The sequence below is a fragment of the Fonsecaea pedrosoi genome, assembly GCF_000835455.1.
Source record: "Fonsecaea pedrosoi CBS 271.37 unplaced genomic scaffold supercont1.3, whole genome shotgun sequence".
Classification (NCBI taxonomy): Eukaryota; Fungi; Ascomycota; class Eurotiomycetes; order Chaetothyriales; family Herpotrichiellaceae; genus Fonsecaea; species Fonsecaea pedrosoi.
Window position 1 is genome coordinate 3,852,174 of NW_013550613.1, and position 18,348 is coordinate 3,870,521.

The window sequence follows — 18,348 nt, forward strand, 5'->3', positions numbered from 1 at the left end:
AGGTCGCTGGCTGACCAAGGGATCTTTTGCCGCAATTTGCGCGGTCGAGGGACATAATATCTTGGAGCCGTTTAGGGCATAGTTACCCTCACCGGGTATCGAGGCCCGTATCCGTGGCCCAAAATAGGCTCGTTCTGCACCACTAACCCTCCTGTACATAATTATTCGATAGTATATGGTCTCGGAGAATTCACCATGTTCCTCCATTGGGTCACAGACTACCAGCCCAAGTGGCACGTGACCGTCCTTCGCAATGAGGATTTGTTGTCAACGATCCACGGATCGTCTCAATCGGGCATTTCTTTTGTTCCCCGGCCGCTTTCAACATGCAACTCTGCGCCTGGCTTGGATATGGGTGTGCCGGCTATCAGGACTTGGTTCGGGCCAGTCGAAGCAGTTTACCGAGGTCACCTCGTAAGGAGGTTGACATGCTCTCCTCCGATCGCCAACCACAGACATTGCTGTCGAATTCAGATTTTGGCAGTGCCATAGCCAGCGTCTGTGGGACAAGACATTCTGGTGGCCCGCTATTCAGCTAAGTTGTTTGCCTTGCGTGTATCGCCTTGGCCGACCCGTGCTTTCTTGCTGCTCTCCCATCGTTTGCTGGGGGTGTCATTCGCTCTTCTTGCGACATCTCATCTGCTGGGACCTATTTTGCTTGTGATGGTCGAGTCTTGCGTCAAGCCTAATCTGTTGACGACAATCAATTCGCCGCTCCCTATTCTCGTGCCGCATTCTCGGTTCATTGTCTTTCGCCAGAGTTGATGTCTCACGTAACTGATCAAGTCTCCGCAACGACAGAGGCTCAGCAGGCACCATGGGTTTCAGCAGTTCTCCCGTTTATCGTTGGCGGCTCCTCCGGAATGGTTGCCACTGTCTGCATTCAGCCGATTGATTTACTCAAAGTGCGCCTGCAACTAGCAGGAGAGGGCGCCAGAAAAGGACCGAGACCTACAGCGTTGTCTATAGCAAGGACGATTGTCAGCCAAGGCAAGGTCACTGACCTCTATCAAGGGCTCTCGGCGGGTTTACTGCGTCAAATCGTGTACGGCACCGCTCGACTTGGTCTCTTTTTCACTTTCGAGGACATGATGCAGCAACGACTCCAGCGGCAGGGATTGCAGATGGGTTTCGAACACCGAGCATTGGCCGGACTGGCTGCTGGTGGGTTGGCCGCTCTTGTCGCGAACCCTACAGAGGTTGCGCTCGTACGAATGCAGTCCGACGGCTTACAGCCGAAAGAGCTCAGGGCGAACTACCGCTCAGCTTTCGACACCTTGGCTCGCATCTCTCGCAACGAGGGGATGCTGGCTCTATGGTCGGGCGCCTACCCAACCATGATAAGGGCCATGGCGACCAACTTCGGCCAGCTGGCATTTTTCTCGGAATCCAAATACCAACTGTCAACCCACACGACGCTTAGCCCACAGGTACAGACAATTTGTGCTTCGGCAATTGCCGGAATATCAGCCGCCTTTTTCAGTCTGCCGTTCGACTTTCTGAAGACCCGATTGCAAAGGGCAAATGCTGCGACTGGGACGCCCGTCTACAGAGGCATGTGGCATTGTGCCTTGAGTGTCGCGAGGAACGAAGGGTTCCTTCGATTTTACCGTGGGTTCGGTGCATACCTTTTCAGGATTGCGCCCCATTCGTAAGTGCCCCCCCCCCTTTTCCCGGTCGGCGGTATACAGTCCAAGAAGGGTCACTAAACCAAGTCCAACAGCATCATAGCACTTGTCGTTGCCGACAACATCAACGCCTTCCTTAAGCAGGTTCAATAAAAAAAAAAAATTAAGCCCATGTAAGACACATGATAGCTGTCTACAAGCCAATTCAAACTGCCCACGTGAATGTACGTAACACCTGAGAGTCTGCGTCTCACTTCAAACACTAGTAGAAATGTGTACAACGGCGGTGGCTAGTCCAATCACTCTTAAGCTGGTGTACCACCAACTGTAAGATGCGAAAGGGAAAGGGGAAAAAAAAATAATGCGGGAGGTGCAAATTGGCTACAGTAAGCTTGAATATCGTACCAGAGAATTTCAAGCCAAATCGAACGCAATACGAGGTACATATCTAACTTCGGTTACGGTGGTGAGAAATGACACCCTCGGCAACGGGGATGAATGGGACTGCGCTGGCTTTGACCCTGTATGCCTCGGAATCCACTTCGTCCGCAGGCATCGTTGCCAAACGAGGGAAAGCCGGTAAGTTTGACGATAGCGTCTCTCTACCCTTGAAACGGGTTAAACACGAGGTTTCGTCTTATGCTGCGGAGGTCCATGTAAATCGGGGTTTCGACATCGACACCTCTAGACAGTGACCTCGAAGTCGAGAGTTCGATAATCGACACCACCGACCATCGTCCATTCATCTCTGCGATGGCGACGCCTCCGGTCACTTATCTGCCTGCAAAAGATTATGTGTTGCCAACGCTCGACCTTTTGACATTACTCTTTGGTGGGTACCCCTTGGTTCGCGTCCCGAACTGGGCCATCTGACACTGAGCGTGCAGAATCACCGTGGTGCTTGGGGGACGATGCCGCGGTGCTACATGTCGAGGCCGCCCATCCCAGCAACTCGGTCACCAAGGCGCAGACACGGACGTGGACGAAGCGAATCGCGCACATCCTGCGATCTCAGTATGGCATAGGTGCTCGGGGACGAGGCAAAGACGTTGTCCTCTGTGTCTCCACCGGTCAGGTCCTCCTGCCGGCGCTATTCTACGGGACGATCGCCGCCGGGGGCATCTACAGCTCAGCAAGCCCGAGTTATAGTTCTATCGAGCTCGCACGGCAGCTCAAGCACGGCAACGCCCAACTGGTCGTCACGAGTAGTGACTGTCTCGAAGTCACCGTCAAGGCTTGTTTAGAGGTTGGCATAGGACGGGACAGAATCCTGGTCTTGGAAAGCAAGGCGGGCGCAAGGACACTCCACGACGCCACGGGCCAGGGGCCCAACTTGCTCGGAGGAAACGAGAACCCCAACCAGATGCTGGAGTGGGAACGTATTACCGATGAGAAAGAACTGGAGGAAAGCATCATCTGCTTGCTCTACAGCAGCGGGACCACCGGCGTGCCAAAAGGTGTGTAGTGTGAATGGGGGGAGGGGGAGGGGGAACTATCTTCTTTTCGCGCCAGGCTGTTTTCACTGGTTCATACCTTTTTGGATGATCGCTGACGGCGTGTATCTTTAGGCGTCAAAGTGTCGCACACCAACCTCGTCTCCGAGGGTCTTCTCTTGGGCCTCCCGATCCGGGAGTACGCGAAGAGGCGGAAGCTGAAAGATCCCTCGTTCAATTTCGCCTACCGCACGCTTGCGCACCTACCGACTGCACATGTGGCCGGGTGTTTGGGGTATTTTGTCAACCCCATCGTATCCGGTGGCACGGTGTACTGGATGCAGAGATTCGACTTTGCCGGCTTTTTAGAGTACAACAGACAGTTCCGCACCACGGCTTTGTTCACGGTGCCACCGATCTATCTGATGATCGCCAAAAGTCCCGAAGTCACCGACCACTTCAAGACGCTGTTGCACGCCGTATCTGGTGCTGCGCCAATGGGGGCCGAACTCTCGCGACAGGCGCAGCAAAAGCTCGGATGCCATCTCTCGCAAACCTGGGGTCTCTCGGAGTCGATGGGTTCCGTCACATCCATGCCGTGGGACGAAGTCGACGACACTGGGAGTATTTCGCCGTTGATGTCGAACGTCAGGGTCCGCATAGTCGATGACGACGAACAGGACGTGGAGGAAGGGCAACCGGGCGAAATCATCTTTCAAGGTCCCATGGTCACTCGAGGTTACTGGCACAGTGATCAAGAAACCAACGCTGCTTTCACGCGCGATAGCCGGTGGTTCAAGACCGGCGATATTGGAGTGAGGAGCGACAAGAAGTTCTACGTCGTGGACCGCAAGAAGGTGAGCCGTCTTTTCTTTTTCTTTTCTTTTTTTTTTTTTTTTTTAAAAAAAAAAAACTAAAAAACTAACGCCCGTCCAATTCCTTCCTTCCACTCTCCTTGTCTTGAAAGGTATAACAGTCTGAAGTGCTTCGGGTTGACTGACTTGGGGCATCTATTTTGCGTGGGCAATGTTAGGAACTCATCAAGTACAAGGGTCTTCAAGTGGCCCCCGCCGAGCTCGAAGCCTTGCTACTTTCTCACCCACTGATTGCCGATGCCGCCGTCATCGGCGTACCAGCATTGGATGGGAGCGGCAATGAGTTGCCTCGAGCCTTCGTGGTTGCCGATGAGACGAGAATCTCGGCCGCCCAGATCGCCGATCTGGTCAAGAACAAGTTGGCCAAGCACAAGCAGCTCAGAGGTGGTGTCGTCTTTGTGTCTAGCATCCCCAAGAGTGCCAGCGGCAAGATCCTGAGGCGGGAGCTGAGAGCGCAGGCAAAGAGTGACGGCACGGGAAGGACGAAGCTCTAGCTCAAGAAGCCAGCTGAGAGTTGCCGTGTCGACGACCGACTCGGAAGGCAAAGAGGGGCAAAGGGTCGCCTTGGATCTAAATTCCTGCCCCAGGCAGACGGGGGAGCGCAGCACACACTTCGTTTGACAGCCGACAGATTGGCTGGATACACCGTCTAACTGTGACGCAAGCGCCTCCGCGCAAAATCAATGCCTATGAGATTTCAAGACCGGTGCCGAAGCCGCCGTCAAACCCGTGCAGGCTAGTATTTCCCTCGAAATTGAACAAGGCATCCACTAAATACCAATTCTCATCCTTGTCCGAGTTGTTTTCGCCTTCTCCGAGTGAAGAGAACTGGTTACTTTCTTGCATGTCATCACTAATCGACGCCCCGCCACCCATGGGGTCATGCAGACTCATGGTCATTGCGTCGTTCAAAGGTCCTTCCATCTGGTCGGTCTGCCGATAGACTTGGGGATAGTCCTTGTCGACCGTGTCCAACAGCGTAGTCGGCTGATTCTGGGCCGCCGCCATGTCATTCAAAGAGCCGTCAGTGGCCAAGAATGTCCGATTCTCCGATGATGCGTGAACGACGCCGGCGGCAGAATGCTCGCGCGAGGAAAACGGGCGATCTGCTTTCCCGGATGGGATCTGCACGTGAGCCTTTTGGATGGCGGCCTCGAGAAACGAGATTGCCGAGTCTGCTGAGGCGTAGATTTCGCGCAATCTGTGCAGAACCTGCATGCACCGGTAAAAGCGGGCGATGCTGGCGTTTCGCTTGTCGTGGTCCGGAGAGTTGATGTCCAGCAACAGTGTGATCACGGTGGGAGACAGGACCATGACACCACTGGTAGACAGGAAGCGGATCTGATCCTGGGCTTGCAAATCCGCGATGATATCCGTGATCTCGTTTGCCGCCTGCCTCAGGATCTGCCGGGCCGAGATTCCGGATTTGGAAGGCCTCGCCCTTTGCAGCTTCTTGGGACGGAAGACTTGGGGTCTGTACAGTGCGGACAGCGTCGTCAGATACACCATTCGCAGGAGCGCCCGGTGGACGTTGATGACCGGGTCAACCGGCAATCCGCCGTACTGGTAAGCCCCGACGACGTTGTACCGAGCTTCAGGGTGCAACTCTTGCTCCCACTGCCTCAGCCGCTCCTCACACCGGGTGGCCTCGGACATTTGTAGGGTCGACCGCTGTGGGCTCAACATCATGCTTCCGCCCGCAGTTCCGCCTGCACTTTCGGTCACGAGAGAGTACTGCGTGACCAGAATGTGGCCGATACAGACGGTCAACTTTGCCAGATCGATGCACGAGTAGACGAGATCAGGCCGGGAGACACAATCCAGCACGCTCGGCGCGCCACCGAGCAAGGTAAACAGCTCGTTCGGCAATGGCTCCGTGTCGAAGTCATCTCTTTCCAACATCGGTGTATCATGGTCTTCGAGTTTGATCCACGCGGGGCGGCGCATGCCCAATGCGATCAGTCGGTCCCGAATGTGGCAAGCCCACCACAGCCGCTTGAAGAGTCTTTGTGTCTCGCGATCCCGATTCGCGTGCGCGTGGCGGCGGTTGAGGCCCATGGTATAGGCAACGGATACGCTGATGCCCATCCAATACCACGTGTGCTTTCGATCCTCGGGCGACTCATACCAGTAGGTCAGAAGGAGCACGGCTTGCAGAACCGCAGCATCGTCCGACTCGTAGTCAAAGTCGTAGAGCATGCGCGCCGAGGTGTAGAAGGCCTTGCGTGCCTCCCGTCGATCATTGTATCCGTGGTTCTGAAGGAATCGGAGATCGACAAACGTGCTGCCAGCGAACATGACCGCCTGAAGGGTCAATAAACTGATCTGGGCGAAGCCGTCGTTTCGCGCGATGGGTGTAAGAAACTGCCTCAGGTCCAGTATGGGCATAAATGGATGCACGTATTGGACGTAACTGCGCAGGAGTTCGTTCCGCAGACTGGCGTCGGGGACCGTCAGAGCCCCCTTGTGCGCGAGGAATTGAGCTCCATGGGCGTCGATGCATGATGGCAGAGGACGGACGAAGCGAGGAAGACCGTAGGCTTGCTCGAGTCCGGGCGGGACAAAGCAGTCATCGTTTTGCAAGGGATTGAGGAGTGGCGCTGACAGTGCTGGTTGGGAGGCCTCGCTCATCTGGCCAAAGTCGTTTGGACGGTGGTGTTCAGCATCTTGGGGCTGATCTGCAACGCCATCAGCTACGAGGCACTCGCGGCCGCAGGGGACGAAGCTGGGACGCTCCTCTAGGGACTTACGCGGCACAATGGCATCGGGGTCTTCCACGCCAGAAATGACACGGTCGGTCCCGGAGTTACTCAACAGGTTCGACGGTTCTGCTTGGCTGCATCTGTTGAACCTCTTCTCAAAGGTCAGACCAACCGGAAGGTCGTCGGCGTGGTCAGAAAACGACTGCGGCGAACGGTAGCGACTGGGTTCTTCCCTCGTCGCCCTTGTCGCTTTGCCCCTTCGGGAGCCGGTGACGACGCAATCCACACGGTCGAGGCGACAATTTGTGCACGGCACTCCATGGTCAACGACGTCGCAGCGGACTTTGCGTGTACGGCATGAGTGGCACGCTTTCGACGCTCTTCGTCTTGCCGCTGCTGCCCCTCTGTGACCCGGGCTAGGAGCGGATGGTCCATGTCCGGGCGAATGTGACTGCCGTGGCAGTGAAGGAGAATGACTGGCCATCACCAAGCTTTGGGCACCTGTCGCGTCGCCAGGCCACGGCTGTAGAAGATACAACGGATTCGATGAAGCAAAGGTTTGGACAAGAAAATTTTGGGAGAGTGAACCCTACCTTGACGCGACCCTGACTCGCGAAGCTCGAGCCTTGCTGGAGCTAAGCGGACGACGACCAAGTCTCTTGTCGATTCCTGGTCCAAGCCACAAGCCCCCAAGCCCCTGCAACTGGGGCTCCAGGGCAAAAGGCGAGGAAGCGTGGGGGAAGGAGGGGGTGTGCTCCTGCGGGGCTAACTAGACCAAGTAAGTTCGGACCCATTTATCCAGGCAAGATCGGACACGGCGGAACGAGATACTTGCACTGTGGTATGCCGCCCATCCCCCGCTCTGTCACTAATGGACACGAGGATGTGGGTTGGGGTGGATCTAAGCACCCGTCTTCTTGCCTATGTACAGTATGCTGGTAAAGTTGCGTGGTTGCTCGACGAATTCACAATGGCCATCATCCCCAGGACAATGATAATCCCTATCGGTGGTGTTTCTCATACTATCCACCGTGGTGTGATATTGGCTGCATGTCTTTCTATATTGAATAGTAGTCGATGTCAGCGAATGGCCGTTCAGATAAATCTAGCTGGATGTCTAGGTCGTGGCTCGAAGACTCCACAGGCCATCTGCGACATGTGGCGAACTGCATCAGCCCATGCAGTGCAGACCAACCACCGCGGTCCGCGGTTTCTCTCCAGCCGAACCGAGGCCCAACGACGTGCTCAGACAAACACCGACCAGGTGACGCACGCCAGGCCAGTCTTCAGAGATTTGCCGCTGCATTGGACGTTATGAACATTGTTTCTGCGCTGCACAAGACGGTACCTTCCGGGTCGAGAATGTCCACCGTGACCACCATCTTCCGTCCCGTCTTGCTGCGGAGCGTGGCCTTTGCAACGATGATTTGGGGGGTTCGAACGGGTCTTTTGTACGAGATATTGATGTAAGCCGTGTAGACGCGTGGAGGCTCCGCGTTTCCAGACCCTTCATTCAAGCCCAGGAGCACGCCCGCGCACTCATCCAACAGGACGGCCAAGAATCCACCGTGTATTGTGTCGCTCCAGCCGTTCAAGTCCGAGCCCAGCGAGATCAGTGTGACGGCCTCGGTCACGGGATCATTGGGCTTGGCAGGTATGGCGGAGAGGGACACGGTGGCTCTGATCGAATCCGACGACCGTAGGGTGCGCGTAAACAGTGTATTGGCCCGAGCATGCTCGTTGGGTTTGCGTGTGATGCCAGGAATTTTCGAGTAGCGGGCAGGGTCGAGGTAGGCTTCGCACCAACCTATCTGGCGAAAGAACTCCACGTCTTCAAGGTTTCCGTCCATGGTTGCGTCCCGAGTTGAACATGGAAAAGTCGATGGGAAGAATATTTAACATGCTGCCCAGAATGTATTATGCGAGGCACGGTGACGGACCGTCATTTTCTCTGGTCGGCGTAAACGTGCATTTCAAGAATACCAATCCCGAGGTAGCGGGGTGGCAGGAATTCGGGAATGCTACTACGCCTTTCCGGGTCCTTCGCGGGCGACGCTGCCACGGAGAGGTGGGTTATTGTTAGCTGCATGGCAAACTTCTTCAGTACCTCCTGTACAGGCTTGAGACCGAATTTCAAGGATGCCCCTTCAAGTGCTTGCTGGCGTCTTCAAACCTGAGAATGGCCTGATCTGGCAAAATCACGGGCTCCCGCCTTCGCGGCGGTCGGCGGTGATATCTAGAACGGCCATGCCAGGGAGATTTCCGATTTCAACCGCGCAACATTAAATTACATGACCAGCTCAAGGTATGTCGCCAGTGGTAAATCTCAACGGGAGCTTGTAGTATCTGCTAAACATGCGACGTAGAGAGACTTCGCTGTGAATATTGATTTTACCCGTGGAGGGGACTAGTAGTAGGAGAAGAAGGCGGAACCCCATAGATCGGAATCTAAGTGCAGCGCGTGAAATACACGAACGCGAGCGAAAGGGTGGTCGCAGCATCGAGGATTCCTTGAAAGAATCGAAGCGTGCAAAAGCGGCGAGGAGGGTCTATCTTCAATATATATATTTCTTCTGACCGTACAAGTATATGTAGTTAGTCCGAGTGTAGTTACCACTCACTTTCACACCGTAACACTAACGCTGCCACTTTTGGTCGAGGTTAGAGTATGATTAAACTAGCCCAGGCTACCTAATAGATACGGTAGTACAGCTGATATACCGATCACTATAGACGGTCGTGCCTATCTCTACCTAGGTGAATCACTGGGGCCGGTGCCCGATGGCGGGTGTAGCTGCGTATAGCTTGCAAGGATCACACGTGTTCTGATAAATGTCGGCAAAGCAGATCTAGCGGTGATCCGATGGCGCCGACTGAGAGGCGATGGGCGATATTTTCAGCACTTTCCAGCCATGCCATAACAAAGGCCTGTCAAGTCCTCTCACGGTGTACCGCAAATGACTCCTTGCACGGCGTCATGGAGACAACCACAGTCGGCAGGTTCAATATCTCAGCCCCGTTGCCGAGATGCTCGGCCAGCAAAAGTCCGGTCAAGAATCATAGCACAGTTTTACCGTACCCCCGGTTGTCGAGGCGAAAACCGACAAGGCTGTCCCTTTTCACCCTCCCGATTTCATCGAGGCAGCAATCCGGAAGCTGTCCTCAAACAGATCCAAACGGACGAGCGCGTTTGACGAGATTTTTGCAGCGAGAGACTGCGGCGGCAAAGAAAGAGGGTCCCGGCCCGGATTACCAATCTCGCACCATCAAGGACGGGGTACGTGTCCATCGTGGAATTTTGCTGCCCCGAGTATTGACATGACTCCAGCTCATGGGCTTCATAGTCAGAGGTCTAGACACAACTTCGATGACACTCGCATGGACCATCAAGTACTTGTCGCTTTGCCAGGGGCCTACAAAGCAAACTCCGAGCTCGCCTCCGAGAAGCCTACAGCGTAGCGGCCGCAGAACAGCGTAACCATTTTATGGAGGAAATCATCAAAATCCAGATCTCTTGCCTTGACGCCACGACCGAGGAGGCGAATCGCACGGCTCAGATCTTCAACGACTCAATCCACCCGACGACTGTCGACACGACGCTGCTAGGCCACAGCACCCCCCCCAAGGGCATTGACTTCTTCTTCATGCACCTCGGTCCTGGCTACTTTCCCCTCCTCTGTTGCCCGTCGACGACGCGATGCGCAGCAGGTCGAGCCTGGAGGGGAAGAACCAGGTGGGCCAATGGACGCCGGACGCGCCGGACGTGAACACTTTCCGGCCTGAACGCTGGCTCGTGTCAGACAACGAAAGGCGAGGATACTTACGACGCCCAGGCCGGCCCCGCATCTGGAGTCTCGGCCTGGGTATGCGGGGCTGGTGCTTACGGCCGGCGATTCGCATATCTGCATCTGCGCACCATATTGGTCATGATGATCTGGAACTTTGAGTTGAAAGAAAACACCCAATCGTATCAGCGGCTGGCTGGCCGCAAACAAGTTGGCCAGGTACCCTCGACAACATTGTTGCCAACCAGTCTATAACTCGTCCCAGTCCCCAGTCTCAGGCATTGGGACTATAGTCTTTAGTCTCGACTATAGTCCTTACTAATTAACTAATATACCTATTATAGTAAGCACTAGTGTTCTTTATACTTTAGCGTCTATGCTCGCGAAATAGCAGGCTAGTAAGTAATAGGTTAGTAACTTCTCGAGGACGAAGAGCTACAGAATAACGCAATTCCGACCAATTAGCTCGCGTAGTTTCGAAGTGTACATAGGTCGGGACTTGGTCAGGACTATAGTCCCTGCGACACCTTAGACTATAGTCTCCAGGGACTATGGTCCTAAGAGACTACACGTCTACTTCTATCGAGGCCCCCCCACAAAATAGCTAACCTATGGAGCCACAGTTTGTTGGCTGAAGGTACTGACTGATGCGGACGAGGTCAAGTACCGATATCTTCTGACGACGGCTGCCAACCGTTGAAATCCAGGGTCCCTATTCAGGGCAAACCTCTCGGGGGCCCCCTTGAAATCTCATTCTCTGCTAAATTGTTATGGATATATCGGATATGATGCTGCCTGTGAGCGTGCATCCCATTCTGATTATTGCCGCATTCGCGCTTCCCACGTCTTCATCCCCACTTCTTCCTTCAAGCAAATTGTTTTGATCCCCCAGACACATCTCCCCCTCGCAAGGCTCATACCGAGCTCATAGACAAGTAACTAGCTACGGCGAACCCTACAACTTCGCGTTGAACTTGGCGTTACCCAACTCGTTGCGGTCCACGCCCATGGATTGGAAGAGGAACTCGGTCTTTGCCAGCTGCTGGGCTAGGCGTCTCTTGACCTCGTCCTTGCGCTGTTTGTTCTCCCGACGGCCGAGTTGGTGTAGATGAGCTAGGCACACAGACCAAAATTAGCCTCATTCTCAGGAACGTCGAGAAGAATGTTCAAGTTTATTTTGAGAGAGATAGAGAGAGAGAGAGAGAGAGAAAGAGAGAGAGAGAGAGAGAGAGAGTAAAATACGAACCTTCGTCTGGCCCATCTGCAATCCGCAAGGTCCTCAGGTGCGCCCACATACTCGCCAGTGGGGTGTCCTGGCCCACACCCACCGCACCGTGTACTTGAATTGCTCGGTCCACCACCTCAAGCGCGACCTGAGGCACCTTGATTTTTGCTTCTGCAATCTCCTTGAGCGCAAATTTGGCGTCCATCTGGTCAATCTTGATCGCGGCGTTGAGGACGACGAGCCGTGAAGCATCGATCTCGATGCGCGATTTGGCGACCCATTCTAACAGGACGCCATGCTCCGAGAGTTGTTTGCCAAATGGCTTCTTGCGCTCGTCATTTAGACGGTTGATCAGCCACTCCAGTGCATACTCAGCGGCGCCTATGGCGCGCATGGCGTGGTGAATTCGACCTGGACCTAGGCGACCTTGCATAATTTCGAAGCCGCGGCCTTCGCCCAAGACAAGTGCGTCGAGCGGCACCTTGACGTTAGTGAAGGTGATCTGGCCGTGGCCGTGAGGCGCGTCGTCATACCCATATACGCTGAGCATCCGGTGTATCTTCATCCCAGGCGTGTCTGACGGAACTAGTATGATAGATTGTCGCCGATACGGATCCGGGTGGTCCGGATTCGATTTGCCCATGACGAGATAAATCTTACAGCGCTCATCGCCGGTGCCGGACGCCCACGTCTTGGATCCATTCAAAAGGTAGTGGTCGCCATGGCGTTCTATACGTAGTTGAATATTACTGCCGTCGGAAGAGGCAATGTCAGGCTCGGTCATTAGGAAGGCAGACCGAATTTGGCCCTCCATCAGAGGCTTGAGCCATTGATTCTTTTGAGCGGGCGAGCCGTAACGCGCGAGGACTTCCATGTTGCCAGTATCGGGTGGGGAGCAGTTACATGCCTGGGAGGGGGCCTTTGTAAGTTTTTCACACTCTCTTGCCATTTAGGAGGCACGGATTTCAATCCAGGAAGAAAGAAAAAAATTACGTACCTCACTTGCTATGCTACTTTTGCCCAGATACTCGGCCATCAAGGCGTATTCGAGATTCGTGAATTGCGGGCCGTCCTTGTAATGATTTTTGGGAAGAAACATGTTCCACATGCCCAGGGCACGAGCTTTTTTCTTCAATTCATCTATGATGGACGGGTGACCATGCCAGCGGCCGTTGCCGGTCCCAATCTGGGCGAGAAAGACCGGATCCGCCGGTATGCATTCTTCGTGTACGAATTTTTCGACCTGTCAAGACGGGTTAGGCAACGTGTCCCAGCCAAATTCCGTTTCTAGATTGAGCGGCGGATGAATAGATGGGGGCAGGGAAAAAAAGGATCAAGCTGTGGGATGCGCAATTGTCGTTTCGATGACTGCCCCTCAAAGATAACAAATATAGTCGCTAATAGTTAACAGGACCTCGGATTCCAAAATCAAACGGGGGTCTATACCACATCCAAAAGCTTTTTCGCCCGTTCCGACACAAATGGGAGGGCAATGGGTGGGATGTTCTGAGATGCAGAGGTAGACATCGAGGATCTCTCCCGTCACTTCTCTCGGTTGACAAATTGCAGGTTATGAGGCAGGGCAACGACGAACAAGCTATAATATTTCTGCGATCAAGAACAGATCTTGTCAATGAACAACTTTCTACTGGGCGATGTGCTCAAGGGGAAAGAAGTGAAGATCAGGTTATTAGACGCCGAATAGTTGTGGGTTCAGCGATTTTCCCAATCCAAGGAGAATGGAGCTGCATGGGCCTCGGTCCAATGTCCTTCAGTACTCGACTCCGGAAGGCTGAACGATCCTGGATCATTGAGACACATAGGAGAGCTGTTCCTAATCCGTGAATCATAGACCTTAGCGTTTTGAAAAGGGGCGGTTAGGAAGGCAAATAACATGCATGAGTGGCAGCCCTCGGCGGCGGAACTGAGCCATCGTCCCACATGAACCCAATGCATGGGGCGGAGGAAAATCTACCCGAGGAGATGGTAATACCCTCGGGCTGAGGCTCTATGTCACAAAGGCACTTCTTGACAGGGCTACCAAATTTGAACTTGAAGTGATCGATCAACTTTGGGGTCAGCCAACCCAATTCAAGTTTTCGCGTGAGTTCAGGCACCCTGTAATGAGACAAATTATTATTTTCTCATTCTCTTTCAGGGACAAACAAAAAGGTACAAATCAGGGGACCTGATGCTTGCTACTCCTGCAATTGTGAATGAGAAAGAATACCAGGCAGGTGTTCTTCCTCAGCTAGCGTCCCCTAGATTGACCTCCCCGTGACCGAGCATCCCATGATAAGTGGCCGAGTTAGTTGGCTGTGTGTACTCATGACTCCTCGAGCGCTATAATTTCCCTGAACTCGGTGTGCCACGTTTTCCGGATGATGGTGTGCGCTTCCCTTGCTGAGTTTTGAAGCGCAACACCAACTCCCATGCCCAGCGTGAATTGGGTACTACCTGGGGGCCAAACTCGGATGCCCTCGCACTGCTGTTCTGTCTTAATGCGTATCTGGCCGCTATGCCTTGCATCACGACCGCAGTCCGGAAGGCTGAGAAGGCATCTCCCCATGCCAGATCTTCTGAAGGATCCCATCCTGTCACCCGAGCATACCATGCCACACATTGCTGTCTGGCTGGGAGTCCTGGTGTCGCTCCCGGTTTGAAGGCCGCCGAGTCCTTGTTCGCGCCGACGTGAGTCGATGCAGTGGCGGACACAAACGGAGCCGTCACATTCACCAAGTCCGCCAGTGGATGGCCAACTGTAGTCATTTCCCAGTCCAAGACACCAATGACGCGTGGCTCCGTTTTGTGGAATATCAGATTATGCATCATATAGTCACCGTGAATGAGGGTTTTGCGATCTTCTGGTTGATATCGCACATCCTGAAATGCCTCGGTCATTTCGTTCAAGTGAGGGACCTTGGCGACGGGGACACCAGTTTCTTTGTCCGTTGCCTGTGCTTGTTGTATCGAGAGTGATGTGAACGTTCGGATCTGGCGGACATAAAACTTGTCGGGCTTTTCAAGGCTTCCCAGGCCCAACCCTTTATAATCGACGCCATGGATCCTGGCAAGCGTTTCCATGGCTGACCGCCACCTGATGAAGTTAGTCGGGGAGTCCCGAATGTACCACTTCTGGAGATCCTACATGCTTGTCCTCTCCGATGGACTGACTCCTGGCAGGGACTGCTGGGTAAAGATCCTGCCGTCCAAAAACTCCATGACGTAGAAAATCGTTCCGATGATGGCGGGATCAGTGCAGAGGCAATACACCTTGGGGACGGGGACGTCGGTTTTCTCTAGAGCTCGAAGGACTCGGTATTCACGCTCGATATTGTGTGCTGTTTGCGATAACAGTGCTCCCGGAGGCTTTTTTCTCAGAACGTATCGATTTCCATCGGCGCCGGTTAGTTGGTATGTTGGATTCGATTGTCCGTCCCCAAACTTTCAGAGCATATCGTTAATGTGAGTGATGGCTAGAGGTGCAAAAAGCAACTCACTTGTTTGATACTCAAGGGAGTCTTGATATCTGGCACGCATGTCTGCAGATAGTCTTGCAGTGCATCGAGGTTGATGGGCAGCCGGACCGGTCCCGCCATCTGATCGGTTGCCGCGTGCGTAGGAATGCCTTCACTTCTCCAGTGATGAACTGCGCCGACGAGTCTGCTGGGAAGCGATTTTGATTTCTACAACAATCGACCTCAGAATTTTTGGATCAAAAGGCTAATCCATGACAATTTCAAGGGACAACGTTTCGGATAGCCTCAAGCCGCATTTGGCGTGTATGGTTTAGTGCTCCTTCGGCAAACCAACTGAAGGACATGCCACTGAAGTTGATAGCCTCGGTAGCAAAGATCCAGCGGAGCCGGTTCCGGGCTTGTTCCATGGAGGAACCTGCAAGCTTAGCAGCCCATCCAACTTCCAGCATTCAATCAACTCCCTAGCATTCTGCCACTGTTGGCCTTGTAATAGAATCCTCCACTTTGGAAGACAGTCCTGTTTGAGTGTCGCGGCTCCCAAGAGCTTCGGTCAATTGGAAATTGCCCAAGTTTGGGTTATTATCCAATACATTTTCGGAATACATAGTGGAGAACTCCCAAACCAGACGAGGGGACAAGTAGAGAATGGCTGAATCAGCCAAACCTATGGTCGAGGAAGATATCTGGGACTTTCTCGACACCGAGGACATGTTTGAACTCGATCCAACTTCTGTGACTACTGAGCACAGTGTTCTGTCATTTATCGATGGCACCAGCGACCTCAAGGTTGACCTTGATGGGCAGTTTCCCGTTGTCCAACGGCATGGCGACTTGAGCCAGGACGCAACCGTGAACCACATACTAGAGTTAGAGAACACACTTCTCAAATCAAGTGAGTTCACCATGGAAACTCGTCGTGGCCAGTCAACTGACCATGACAAGCCGGGTTGGGGGTCTTGCCACAGTCTTTGGAGTCGCTTGTAACTCCTGAAAAGGCCCATGACGGCCAACAGGAACTTACAAATGGAGTGAGTTGTGTTGTTTGGCATGATTCCGCAGGTCAAAACCCCCACTGACAAAATCAGCCAGATTTTCCAGACCTCAGCCCAGCCTTGCAAGATCGACTGGTGGAAATCTACTTCCACAACTTCCACCCGCTATGTCCAGTTATAGATGAGATCGAATTTTCGAGTTGGTATGGCTCCGACCGACTTGACAGCAATCGAGGGAGAGAACTCCTTGGTGCCATAAATTTTGTGGCTTTTGCTCATGTAAGTGACGAGGAGCTCGGACGGAGTTCTTTCACATCGATACCTGAAGCGCAGAGAGCCTGCTTCCGCTCCACCAAATACATGTTTGACAAAAGTTCTCAAAGTCGGCCTGGAGATGTAAGTCTGGTTCAGATTGCACTGCTCCTGAGTCATTGGAGTCCCTTTGATGAATCCAAAGAAGTAAGCACCTACTGGGTTGACCAGGCTTTCCATCATGCCACAATTGCAAATCTCTCCGAGAGCCCCGAGGAATACAGCCGCGTCATCTGGTGGTGCTGTGTCGCACGGACTCGGGCTCTCGCTCTCGGTCTTCGTCGCCCAGACAAGGTCACATCTTTTGAGCCGGGGCGCATGATACAATCCGAAGACTTCGGGTCTATAGCTTTCCTGGCCCGAGCGGCGCGCATGGATGGGAAGATTTTCGAGATCGAAGCTTTCATCGCTCTCTGCAAATTGTCAGACCTGATGTATCGCATTCTGCTTCTTCGAAAGAATTCCGGAAAACTTTCAGACTGGCGGGCAGAAAACCCCTGGCTATCCATTTGTAAAGATGAATTGAATTACGTCGTCAGCGTTGACAAGGATCTCCGGGATTGGGAGAGCTCGCATCGAGGTTTACTTGCCAAAAACAACATTATGGCTCAGACGAGGTGCCAACTTTTGACGCTCCAGATGCTGCGAATTGTTCATTTGTGAGTGACAAAGGCCGGCAGAACCAGAAGCACAAATGCTGACTTTTTCAGATCGACGTTGATGTCACTCTATGAGCCGTATATGCGATGTCCTATCCAGCAGCGGTCTCCAGCCTTCCTCTTGCACAAAGCATCAGTAGAAAGAGTGAAAGAAACTTCCTTCGCCATCGGTGATGCGGTCCAGCGCTTGTGGGCGGTTGCCAGAGTCGAGGACCTGCCTGCCTGGTTGTAAGTCTGTTTTTTCCAGTCTACCGAAAATGCCTACTGACAGACACACTGTAGTCCTTGTTGGATCACTCTGCCGGTCGCCGTCCTTCTCGTCTGCCTCGGTTGCAGACATAGGGAGCTTCAACTTGAAGCAATGCCAGTCTTAGCCCCAATGATGGAGGTGCTGAGAAAAATGCAGTCACGCTTTGAAGGTGGCGACTACGTCGCAAAAATCATCGAGAGCATCACGAGAACGGTAGACGTCCGGGTGCATTCCTGGACAGAGGAGCACGTAATATCATGGTTACCCAAATGGCTCGAGCGCTCCCCTGAGACGCTCGAATATCAGCTGCTAGCCCGTGCAGCGCAGATGGTACGTTCGAGTTTTGCAGATGAAACCATCGCGGTCGAAATTGTATGATTAGGGCTTGGGATGGAATTTTATCATCATACGATTTCAAATTAATTCATGAATATTTTGTCCGTTGCACGTCTTTTACTACAGAGGGACTCTCACGACCAAGGCTGGCCTCTATCTGTTTCGGGTAAGACATTTAGAATCTAACAGCAGCATAAACCTTTTGAGATTTCGCTTGACAGTCTACTCGAGAGATAGCATCTATAAATGGGATAGATATCAAAGCATTAAGAATAGCATCACTGCAGAAGCAGACCCAGTCTCTTAATTGAGGCATGACTGCCACTACTCCAACAATTTTGCTAGGTCCGAGGAGTTGCTATAGAGGTGACGGACGGCACGAAGACTTGCTCCTCTGGAGGAGTCGTCGAAGATAAGGATGAAACGCTTTCGTTCAAACCCGCATATTCAGGACCATTTGGCTCTGAGGAAGGAGTGGCGTGCTCCCATCGTGTCATGATTGCATACACGATGCCGAGGTTCATTGCGAGTTTCTTTCAACTTTGATCATGTTTAGTCAAAGACAAAAAGCCTGACCTGATCTCATCACGTTTAGAGGACAAAAACTCGGAGTTTACGGTTCGAGCCAGAGGATTGAATATACACAACGCATTGCATTTTCCATGTCTCCGT

At 53.2% G+C, this 18,348-nt stretch overlaps 6 protein-coding genes across 6 annotated transcripts; 3 read left to right on the forward strand and 3 right to left on the reverse strand.

The window, feature by feature from the left end:
* Positions 1 to 863: 863 nt before the first annotated feature.
* Z517_05319 (uncharacterized protein) lies at positions 864 to 1,781 on the forward strand (the record flags this gene model as incomplete). Its single annotated transcript, XM_013430646.1, has 2 exons — positions 864 to 1,651; positions 1,724 to 1,781. 2 exons carry the CDS (start codon positions 864 to 866, stop codon positions 1,779 to 1,781), a joined length of 846 nt encoding a protein of 281 aa, XP_013286100.1.
* Positions 1,782 to 2,101: 320 nt separating this feature from the next.
* Positions 2,102 to 4,430, forward strand: Z517_05320 (uncharacterized protein; the record flags this gene model as incomplete). The annotated part of the gene is made up of 5 exons (XM_013430647.1): positions 2,102 to 2,207; positions 2,317 to 2,460; positions 2,516 to 3,085; positions 3,197 to 3,918; positions 4,095 to 4,430. 5 exons carry the CDS (start codon positions 2,102 to 2,104, stop codon positions 4,428 to 4,430), a joined length of 1,878 nt encoding a protein of 625 aa, XP_013286101.1.
* A 193-nt stretch (positions 4,431 to 4,623) lies between these two features.
* Positions 4,624 to 7,122, reverse strand: Z517_05321 (uncharacterized protein; the record flags this gene model as incomplete). The annotated part of the gene is made up of 1 exon (XM_013430648.1): positions 4,624 to 7,122. One exon carries the CDS (start codon positions 7,120 to 7,122, stop codon positions 4,624 to 4,626), a length of 2,499 nt encoding a protein of 832 aa, XP_013286102.1.
* An 802-nt stretch (positions 7,123 to 7,924) lies between these two features.
* Z517_05322 (uncharacterized protein) lies at positions 7,925 to 8,488 on the reverse strand (the record flags this gene model as incomplete). Its single annotated transcript, XM_013430649.1, has 1 exon — positions 7,925 to 8,488. The coding sequence occupies one exon, from the start codon at positions 8,486 to 8,488 to the stop codon at positions 7,925 to 7,927; it is 564 nt and encodes a 187-aa protein (XP_013286103.1).
* Positions 8,489 to 11,378: 2,890 nt separating this feature from the next.
* Z517_05323 (uncharacterized protein) lies at positions 11,379 to 15,247 on the reverse strand (the record flags this gene model as incomplete). Its single annotated transcript, XM_013430650.1, has 7 exons — positions 11,379 to 11,536; positions 11,670 to 12,555; positions 12,646 to 12,891; positions 13,126 to 13,196; positions 14,009 to 14,745; positions 14,797 to 15,092; positions 15,149 to 15,247. The coding sequence occupies 7 exons, from the start codon at positions 15,245 to 15,247 to the stop codon at positions 11,379 to 11,381; spliced, it is 2,493 nt and encodes an 830-aa protein (XP_013286104.1).
* Positions 15,248 to 15,772: 525 nt separating this feature from the next.
* On the forward strand, positions 15,773 to 17,718 carry Z517_05324 (uncharacterized protein; the record flags this gene model as incomplete). Its single annotated transcript, XM_013430651.1, has 5 exons — positions 15,773 to 16,019; positions 16,070 to 16,155; positions 16,213 to 17,090; positions 17,142 to 17,318; positions 17,373 to 17,718. The coding sequence occupies 5 exons, from the start codon at positions 15,773 to 15,775 to the stop codon at positions 17,716 to 17,718; spliced, it is 1,734 nt and encodes a 577-aa protein (XP_013286105.1).
* Positions 17,719 to 18,348: the final 630 nt, after the last annotated feature.